Here is a 10,844-nt window from a genome sequence, read left to right as displayed (position 1 = left end):
TTTAAATTCAACTTGTAGTACATTTATTTTATCATACAATCAGCAAATCAATGTAAATTCCACTCAAGAAAATGATATTACACTTGGAAAATAATAGTAATATAACATTTGTAGATGTTGCAAATGTTAAACGTTATCGATTAATTTAACGTAACAAAAGAAAAATTAAATGTATGATAAATTCTTGACAGGGCGCGCTGCCAAAACATTTTATGTGATTGTAGCTAGTCAGCTACGGGGAAAAAATCGAAGAGAAGGGTGCAAGGAAGAATGCCATGTTTATGTACAATAATACAACTTGAATTTTTTGAGGGAATTATACATTTTTTATGCAATGTAAAGTGATCTTACACGACATGTATGTATTTGTATGCTTTACAGAAGCACGTGCTTTCCGAGGATGAGCACTTTTTTCGAAATTTGTATACATACAAGTGTGACCAGTTTTTGTAGACGTTTACGTTTTTCTATTGTCTGTGATATTATTGCAAAACTAAATACGCCTTGTTGTTGTTGTTATACTTTGATGAAACAGAAGTTTTAGAGCTTTATATAAGTTTTATCGTTTAGAGAAAGAGAGGTGTTCTCCGCACTTTCTGATATTATTAAATTGGCATTCTTGCTGACACCTTTTAACATTCTAATTCTAATAGATAGGAAAACTGGCATCTACAAATTAGTAATATGTATATATAAATATATATACTATATTTATATATTGAAAGTACTATGGCGGTTTTCACTATTTGTTGAAATTTTTAGTCTAGCTTTTGTTTGCTACGACTGAAGATCTGTTCTTCCATGTAGTTTATTCTAATATGATATCAATTAGGGGTTGGGATGCCATTTATAATAATAGTAATGTAGCTAATCGATCAATTACAAATTAGATAATCGATTAGTAATACAGTGTAAAGCAATACACCAGTAAATCCTGACATTTGGACAAGATACTCTCGTCAGCCGGTCTTTAAAAAGAATTGTTTATTTATAAATTGGTGTAATATTTACACATAGCGAAATAAGTACAAAAAGCTTGTAAAACAATAGTAGTATACTCTTATCGAGTTTATTTTTTTCGCCAAATATTACCGGTATTGCATATGCTATAGAAATGCCTGTTTCTTTACATGATCTTTTTCAATGCATGCCAATTATTATTTGACACTATCCTGTTAGTCATGACCGGCTGATCTATAGGTAAAAAATCATCAATAATTAGAAATACCAAAAAGGTCGAGTGTACCAAGCAAACACGTTTCATTCTATCGCCACCTAGCCACGGACAATCAAAATGTATAACATGGTGTTTACGTTGCTTCCATTTACATGACATCGTGCCAAACGCAGAAATCATTTATTTTGAGGAACAGATGTTAATTTATATGTATACCTACAAGTTGTATATTGTACGAATTTTGTTGGCGTAATATTATTATTATTATTATTAATTATATTATTAATATAATTATTACTCATTTTAAATGAAATACATTGTAAAATGTTTGTTAAGTTTTTGACCTTGCTTATATGATTGAGTAAAATATTTAATATTTTAGCTTGTAACCAACAGGAAATTTTCTTAACGAAAACATCACGAAATATCACATGTAAAAGTAATTATTTAAAACATACAACCTCCTCGAACATGTTATTACACGTACGATCGTAAACGAAATTGTAGACATGCAGAAAAGTGTAAAGAAGGGAAAAAATCGATTGTTATTGATTGATGTTAATTTGAATACAATATATTTCTATATTTAAACATTTTTTAAATTATTCATATCTGTCGTATTATTCATTTAAAATAAGTAGTTTCATATTTGCCGCCTTTTAACATTTCAAAAGTGGCGCCACACTTGTAGCACTGCTCTCGCAAAATATCGTCTCATTTAGAGGCTAATCAATTTTCATGAAGTTAGTTTGACGCGTCGAATCGAATATACGTGCGATTAATAGTAAATTCTGATAAATTTGATCATTTCCAAGCACAGCTTCACGATTTTCCTCACATATTCTATTTCTGCGAATGAAATGGGCCGGTAATCCTTCCCAGACCGTACCAACCTGCGCGCATATATACCTAGGCCAGTGCACACCTTGTTACTATGCTTTATCGCGGTTCAAAACCTGTCGGTCTGCATTCCAGTGCGCTAGTGGACGCCAAGCGTCGTGTGCTATAGGAAATCGGATCGATCGTGGCTCGTAATAATCGGCAGAAAGATGAAGTGATTCACCGGTAGAAAAGACAACAAACTCGTTGTTTCCCCTATCTAGGAGGATCCTATTAAGTCCACGAGTAACCTGAAGAACCTGAGAAGGAGGGATCGTACAGTCAGATCGAAGGAAAAAGGGTGAGTGTATCTCAAATGCTATCCTATTTTTTTTCTTCCCCTCTGTCGACGATTTTCGTCGCATTTTTGCGTGCTACGAAATCCTCGTGACTTCGCGAACTCTAACGAAATTTGAAGTAACGTTAAAACTACATTGACGAATCTGATGTTTATCTCTCACATTCTCGCGGAGAATCACCTGCCGGAAGGTACGAGCTAGCAGTATTTTTAGTGAAATTTCAAGGCGCCACAAGTGTTACGATCTGACGGGGCATGGTCTTGCAAACTTCTGACAATTATCGAAAGCCTCATTCGGATAATACCGCGCGACCCAATGCGCCTGCGTTCAGACGTGTACATACATATTACGTACTTTTTGATTAATGCTCGTTGCACGCGTTGCAGCGTGCCACGGTAGTTCGCTCGAACTGTCAATACCTTCCCGGTGCATTCGCGTTGCAACGCTTTCGCGGAGCCCGAAAACAGAGCAACAGGGTTATGGTCCACGATCTCTTTCTGCCGAGACAAATCAAAATTGGAATAAAGCTTATGGTCTTTCTAGTTAAAAACCAGATGTTAACGAATACAAGTGGCTGCTACGGGAAGCAGATTAAAATAGCGTATGACACGTATACGGCTAAATATTCTTTGCTTGTTTTGTCGAGACGATCGTCGTGCATACCAAAGCAGAAAATTAGACGCGACTAGCTTCATTTTCTTCCTTGTTTCGTCTACCTTGTACGAACAAGACAAAAGAATCGCGGGATTAATCGAACATCGCTAACAGGAAGGATCCACTTCTCCCGAATCTGTTCGATCAACGGGAATCTGATCTTCTTCCTGGTTCCTGCTTGTTACACGTAACGGAACAGCACTTTACTCATGCCCATGATTAATTAATACTTTGAGTCTCGCTTAAGTGAAAAGTACAGATGAACGATAATTGAAATGTTCAAGTGGATCAACTGGAACAGTAGGATCTACGAAATTAATAAATAATTGCTCGGGAGAACTTGTATTCTCAACGTTACTTCCTTCAGTTTCTCTGAAATACCGATAACCTATTGAATACATTATTTGAAATGAACTGCAGTGCATGGGACGAACAGTTGACTCGGTCTCAACTGTGATTGTCCGGGGCTTTCAAGATTTATGCAACATCGTAGATCGTGAAAATGGGATTCTCAATTCGTAAGGTAGACAGAGAGTGCCCAAAGGCTGTGCCGAAAGGTTTTCGGAATGAAAGTTTCGACCCACGGCAAGAACCCTCGCCGAGATGTGGTTGTGCATCGCGCGTGTATGTACGATGCGTGTCGCGTAACCCGGGTGGCATTGGTCGTCGTGTTCGTAAGGTTAGGTGCGTGGAGAAGCATCGTTGGCGCGCGCGCGCGCGCGCGGGGCGAAGGGGGTTGACAACCACTGCTTTGGAATTCGAGTTCTTTATTTTTACGAGAGGCAACGTCGGAAACCAGCCTCTTTCGAGCCCTTCTCACCTGTTACATACCACCGGCATTTATGCTACCATTTAACCAGAAGTTAAGAGGCCCTCCCGTACATAAAATACGTTGAACTGCTTTGGTAACGGGTCGGACGCGTGCTTTTTACCTCGTCATTTCAACTCCGTCGAAAAGTTCGCCGACGACGGATTCTGTCCTCGAAAATTCAATTTCTCCGTGAAAGCAAATTAAAAGATAACAAATTATAACATAAATTCTTCTTCGGGCGAACTGTCGATAAGTCTTACGATAAAACATCTTTCAATCAATTTTCTTTGTAAAAGTATCGCGTAGGCGGACGGCACGGTGTATCCCGTAAATGGATTTGCCTACATACATATGTATCTACATATACAAACGCCTGTTAGCCAACAAATAATTTTGATCGTCACTCGCCGTTCGCATGTGGGTGGTAAACGGTGGCGCGTATTGAACGACAGTTTTCATCTCCGTATACGGTCATTTTCATATTACCATTGGAATAACATAAACACAGTTATCCTTATTTTTTCTGGCAGAGAAAGCTCCAAGAGGTCCTGCTTCCATCATCCTCGAATAATTGTTTCTTTCAGAATTGCAAAAGGAAAAATTTGTCTCTTTTTATTGATGTCTAGCAGCGAACCCTTCTTTGCCCGAATAAAGTATAATCAGTTTGAAATAATTTCAGAAGCGTTTATATACATTGTTTCATTCTCCTATCGTTTGTATTATTCGTGCGAGGAGGCACGGGGGCGTAGGACTCTATTATGCAATCATTAAATTCAGTTACTCTATCCCTTAACTTTAAGAAGCCTAAAAAGCGTCTATGAACTTTAGATACTAACTACAGATGATTTTCGTTGAAAATATGTGAATTTAATTGGAGCGGATACTAAAAATGTAGGTTAGGTTTATGGCAATCTGTTTTTCTCTTTTTTATACTGCACTTAATCGTTAATTCTACATAGTAATTTATATTACGAACATTGCTGAGTAGCAAGTAGCAAGTAGCATTACTTGCATTACTTGCGATAGTATTAAAAAAGTTTTATGTTTATTTTCTTAAGTGTTTTTTATCGGAGACTAGCGCGATCGAGAGTATTTTGAATCACTCTCGATATCATGAATCGCGTTTGAAAACTAGGACGAAAGTGTGTTCTATTTCCACGTGTACTCTTGTCGTTCTAAACTTAAACGGGCTTGCTGGGCATTAATTTTAGTGAGCTCTCGATGGTACCGCCCGATTCCTCGCAAATTTCTGTCCAACCCAGTATCAGGTTGATAAATCCGCTAGCTGAAGAATAAACATGCAACTGACTCTTTTCTTTGATTGCAGAATGTGTCAAGATGCGATCTATATCCTCCCTATGTGGTGTCATCGTGGTCTTGCTTCATGTTTTAGCTAGTTTTGCTCATGGTGAGTTACTTTTCATTTGTAAATCAGACATTTTTTTATCACTGTATTCAAATTGAACGGTACTACATGTATTTGTATTTAACAGGACAACGGCAAGAGCCGGGTATGTCTTTTTTACGACACCCTAAACCTCTGGATGCACCACTGGGGGACGACGTGAATTTTGAGTGCAATCTTAATCTCGCTGCCGAACGTTTTTCATGGCGTCATAGGCCATTGGGTTCGGACAAATGGTTGCCAGTTTTGCATACGCCTACCAACGTCGGCAAAACCTCCCGGCATGTAGTAAACTTCGATAACGAGACAAAAGCTGGGGATTATCGCTGCATAGCTTTCTATGGTAAACATACTAATTCTAGCTTGCTAGCTTTTATGTAATTTAATACTGAAAATTGAATTTTCTGGACTCTGTAGGTTCCAGCGGTTTAGCTTCTGATCCAGCAAGATTGACGCTTGCTACATTGCAGAAGTTTACAGATAAAAATGATTTAGTTATAAACGTTGCTGCAGGAAATACTGTACCTATCACGTGTCCTGTGCCTTATTCAGCTCCAGAAGCTATAGTTCAGTTTTATGAAAAGAATAATCTCATACAAAATGTAAACGGTAAAACTATGGTCATTGAAAATGTTAAAGCATCAGACAGTGGATCTTATCACTGTACTGCTAGCAATTACATAACTACTCAGATATATACCAGTAATCATGAGATCATTCTAAATGTGCTTACAAATCCCAGCTTCCAAGCACCATATTTTATAAAGCAACCACAAACGGAGTACAAAGTTTTGCGAGACAAAAATGTCACATTAGAATGTTTCGGCGCTGGTTATCCAGTACCTTATGTTACATGGAGTAGACTGGGTAGTGCATTACCATCGAAGTCTATAAAAACTTCAATGGGTTTGATGATAACCAATGTTCAGCCAGAGGATAGAGGAGAATACGATTGTATGTGGATTAACAGTGGTGCACATATCAAGTCTGTGATTATATTGAAAGTAATGGAAGCACCAAAAGTGATTAAATCGCCCAAGGCTTCCACATTTTCTGAAGGCGGAGAATTGGAGCTTTCCTGTATTGTAACTGGTGAGCCACAACCGAAAATCGAATGGTTAATCAATGGAGAATCCTTAGTACCCAGTGAGAATTTAGAGATTAAAGGCTCTACTCTTCGTATCTCTGAAGTTGAAAAAAAGCATGCTGGTATCGTTCAGTGCGTGGCAAGTAATGAGTATGGCTCTGATTCTGGTTATAATTTATTGAGAGTAAATCCAAAGCAGCATATTGGTACAACTGAATCAAGACAAGATTACGGAATACCCAATTCAAGGCACAAACACACAAGAGGAGGAGGAAGGAGAAGAAGCAAGGAAGGAAAGAGAAAAGGCACTGGTAATTCTACAATAGGAATATACTTGTTACACATCAATGAAGTATAAATAATTTAAACTTTCGTAATTTTATTCTTTGCATTTTTAGCAGTGTTGGTTCCACCAAACCAACCAAATGTAACGAGACTTTCGGATGTATCCGTGATGGTTCGGTGGTCTGTACCTGAAAATACTGGGTTGCCCATTCAATTTTTTAAAGTTCAGTATCGGGAACTTGGACCAAAAATGAATGGTAAACAAGCAAAATGGATGACAGCGAATTCTGAAATACCGAATCATGTAAGATCGTTCGAGGTGACTGATCTACAGCCTGATCACACTTATCGATTTAGAATTGCTGCAGTTTATTCGAACAACGATAATAAATTGAGTCCCAACTCTGGGCGTTTCCACTTAAACGCAGATGGAGGATTCGAGAGTAACAAAATGCCGATACCTTTATTAACAAACACTGAAGCTTTAGGACCACAAGAAGTGCTACTCATTTGGCAAAACCCAGATACGTCAGCGAATATTGATGGATTTTACGTGTACCATCGTGCGTCTACTTCAGCAGGGGACTATATAAAGACTACAGTCGAGGGGAAAGATTCATTCAATATAACTATCTCACATTTACAACCGGATACAACATATGAATTCAAGGTACAGAGTTTTTCTGTGGACGCTGCATCAGAATTTTCGCAAATTCTTCGACAAAAAACTAAGAAACTCGTTGTTGAGCATAACTATCACGAGAACCGTGACAATCGCGGTAGCAACCTGACGTTAGACAGTCGAATGAAGCCTGCAAACGACAGGAACGCGAATATGTATGCTATAATCGGCGGAGTTCTAGGAGGTTTGACTCTCCTGGGTGGTTTAGCAGCAGTAGCAGTTGTGTATAAACGAACGAAACACAAGCAGAGTCGAGAATCTTCTCAGAGCGAAGGTAATCATAATTCATAATGATGAAATACTTCGCTGTAATGTTATATGTATTTCATAACACGGGGGTCTCTGTTGTAGGAAAACCGATAACAAACGGAAGAGTAATGAACGGTGGAGTTAATGACTCTAAAATAAATATAACATCAAACCCGCTCGCTGGTCTCGATACATCTGAAGATATAATACAGCCTAAGGTCGGTATTTGTAAGTAACAACTTCGTAATGCTTTTGCTCTATCTCAGAGGAAAATAATGACTGAAGGCTGTGTTAGTTTTGAAGAAACAAATTGCGCATCCATACAGTTTTGAAGAATGAAAAAACTGCCGTTGTCTAAAGTTATTGAATTTTCCTTTTCAAGTTAGAAAATCCACTAGATAAACGTAAACGCAACCTTAGTCGAGTATTCAATGGTTATTAGCTGTAATTCTAGGTAGATTTCAATCTTCGAACATAATTTAAAATTGATCTCGTGCTTTCCGATCAATTAATTTAACAAATCTATTCTTTTGCATGCTTGGTAAATGAAGAGAATAAAAGCTCAGCCATTAAATTAGTTTTCGTATCGACTTGGACAGTGGATTCGGCCTAGGGTTGCGACAGTACGTACGCCTTAAATTTTGGCACGTTCACCTTTGGTGGATGCTTCAGTTCGTTCTATTTTAAAGCGACTTCCATTTTAATTGTTTTCTATGCACTATTGCCGCACGCGATTGCATCTGTATATTTACATTTGACTAACGTATTTCTGCTTTCAGACTATTATCGATACATATTAAGGAAGACTAGTCTTTTCTAGCTTTAGCATTGGTCGCGTGTGCTGCTCTCTAATTTCTACTCGCTCTCTGCACTCTCTCTGGAGCCGCTTTTCTTTTATTTTATTTTCCGAACGCCACACACGTATGTAACTAGCGCATAGTTGATTTGATATTTGAAAGAAGCGAACGAACACGCATGTTTCTAAACAGAGCGGGCAACAATCGCCGATGGAAATGGCTTCGTTTCTAAACGGACAAAACAACAACAGCAACAACCGCAACAATAGCGACACAGCTGGAACTGATGTGAACACGTCATATACTGAACCCTCTCTGCTCCAAGGATCACTGCCTATCGATCAACCTCTGTGAACATTTATGTTTGTTCACACCGAAATACGTTCCAGTTGTTGCAACAGAGAGCAGTAGTTTCACTCTGCTAGGAAAAACTATAAATTTATATAAAGACGTGCTGCAAACAACCAGTGTTCAACAATGCATGGTAGTGAAACTTTTAGTTTCTATTTATAGACTTTAGTCAACCGCCGATATAAGAACAATTGAAAAATTGTTGGAGGACAATTATAGGGTGTTGTAATAAGTATGCTCAAATGTATTGACTAATTACTGAAGCTGCATCCAGTCAGTAATTGCATACAGTTTTAAGTCTTTCTTTTCTGTAGGAGTCTTTTAAACGTCATAGAGTAAGATGTTGATATTTGACTACAAAGTGAGCTCATTTAAATTTGTGATGTACCTGTTTGACAAGTCTTCTTTTAATATTTAACATTTTCTACCTGTTCTCACTTCGTAGTCGACGCTACACTTTGAAAATAACGTCAGTTGAAAACTGAATTTGATCTTTCATCACATATATTCGACTTCGTATTAATTTTACTCCAGGCAGCTTTTACGATTATCTCATATGCTACTCCAGACTAATTAGCGTTTATTACTTTCTTCTGTAAATACGCGATGTAATTAATAGTCGCATCAAATTAAGTTGCGAATGAAATTGTGTCCGGTATTATAATATTATCGATGATATCGAAATTTTTTTAATGTCTCTTTGTTCCAATTGTATTATTGCACCTGTCGTTTCAATTCATTACATTATAGTAATCAAAATTGGCAGCTTAACTTCATTAGAAATCATTAGTTGAATAATAGAAATAATCAATTATGTATCATTAACAGTATTGGGTACGTAGTATCATGAAGTTAGTAGTTCATAATAACAGTATTTTCTTAGATTCGAGTTACATGCAATAGCTATTTAGCGACTGATATTGTATTCCTAACGGTAATCAAGCTTTACGACAAATCATGTGAAACTTTTTACATAAAAGTATAAATATATTACAATTTTATTAGGCAGAATTTCGATATCACAGAAAGAGAACAAATAAGTTTGTAAATAAGTATTTGTAAAATTTTTTTATATCCTATTTTATACATATTTTTAACGTAAATTTAATTATTTAAATTTCTGTTGTTTATAAAGTATAAACATTGCAATTTAGAGTGTCGGTGAAAGAATTTGTGAATGCATAACAAATTTTGTACATAGTAGAATGATTGAGACTTTTTGGAGAAACATATGTGCCTTATATCTTGCCTATACAAAGTAGTGTTAACATTAATTATTTATATATCTTCATATATTATATATACCAACATTTTCTTGTACTTAATTTTTTTAATACATATAATGTAAAAGTTGACACTCCTCGTATTTTATTCCCCTATTACATTTTCGTACTTCGATCAAAATTTCACCTCTTCTTTACTACATAATTTATTTATTGAATAAACAGTACTTAAAAATTATTAAAGGGGCACCGCACCCTAATGATACGGGCCTTAACAAAAGTTGCTAGCGACAACTTCGACATCTAGCGGCGATCCACGAACTAACATTTTGAGTAAGGTGCGTATCATCGGGTACCGGAGCCCCTATAATTAAAATTATTAAATCATTAAGAAATAATTACTAAATCATGTTATTATAGAAAATAGTTCAGAGTATTATTACAATTTGTTAATTTCATTAAATAATTGAATTTGAGCACCGAATTGATCAGAAATAATTAATAAATATAAAAGGAGTAAAGTTTCATGGTTTTTAATGCATTCACTGCTTGAATTAATTATTTAATGTAAGTCAATGATTGCAATAATATTTTGAAACATTTCCCATAATAATATGGTTTGTTAATAATTTTTTAACGTTTTTAATCATTTTATTTAAAGGGGCTTCGATACCGTATGATACGGACCTTACTAAGAATGTTAGTTCGTGGATCGCCGCTAGATGTCGAAGTTGTCGTTAGCAACTTTTGTTAAGGCCCGTATCATTAGGGTGCGGTGCCCCTTTCGTATAAAATTATTATAAACATTAAAAAATATTATTATAGAAAGTAATATTATTATAGAAAATGGTTCAGGATATTATTCGAGTCTTGAACTTGCACTAAATAATAGAATTCGAATGGTGAATGTATTAGAAATAATTAATAAACTTACAAGGAAGAATA

At 36.4% G+C, this 10,844-nt stretch overlaps 1 protein-coding gene across 6 annotated transcripts; it reads left to right on the top strand.

The window, feature by feature from the left end:
• Positions 1 to 4,945: 4,945 nt before the first annotated feature.
• On the top strand, positions 4,946 to 10,031 carry LOC143184865 (interference hedgehog). 6 transcript variants are annotated; one of them, XR_013002834.1, is made up of 7 exons: positions 4,946 to 5,228; positions 5,314 to 5,568; positions 5,643 to 6,623; positions 6,711 to 7,553; positions 7,631 to 7,746; positions 8,308 to 8,449; positions 8,518 to 8,658. XR_013002834.1 is itself a non-coding variant. In XM_076387409.1 (7 exons), the coding sequence occupies exons 1-6, from the start codon at positions 5,159 to 5,161 to the stop codon at positions 8,104 to 8,106; spliced, it is 2,292 nt and encodes a 763-aa protein (XP_076243524.1). In that variant the 5' UTR covers positions 4,946 to 5,158; the 3' UTR covers positions 8,107 to 8,151; positions 8,518 to 8,659. The 6 variants fall into 6 exon arrangements, 5 of the variants coding, with proteins under 5 accessions (XP_076243524.1, XP_076243523.1, XP_076243521.1 ...); XM_076387409.1 differs by lacking the exon at positions 8,308 to 8,449 and adding an exon at positions 8,080 to 8,151 and having other exon boundaries at positions 8,518 to 8,659; XM_076387408.1 differs by lacking the exon at positions 8,308 to 8,449 and having other exon boundaries at positions 6,714 to 7,553; positions 8,518 to 10,031.
• Positions 10,032 to 10,844: the final 813 nt, after the last annotated feature.

Source organism: Calliopsis andreniformis, chromosome 10 (assembly GCF_051401765.1).
Source record: "Calliopsis andreniformis isolate RMS-2024a chromosome 10, iyCalAndr_principal, whole genome shotgun sequence".
NCBI classification, from domain to species: domain Eukaryota; kingdom Metazoa; phylum Arthropoda; class Insecta; order Hymenoptera; family Andrenidae; genus Calliopsis; species Calliopsis andreniformis.
Note: the sequence above shows the minus strand (reverse complement) of the source record. Positions and strands in the feature narration are given on the sequence as shown.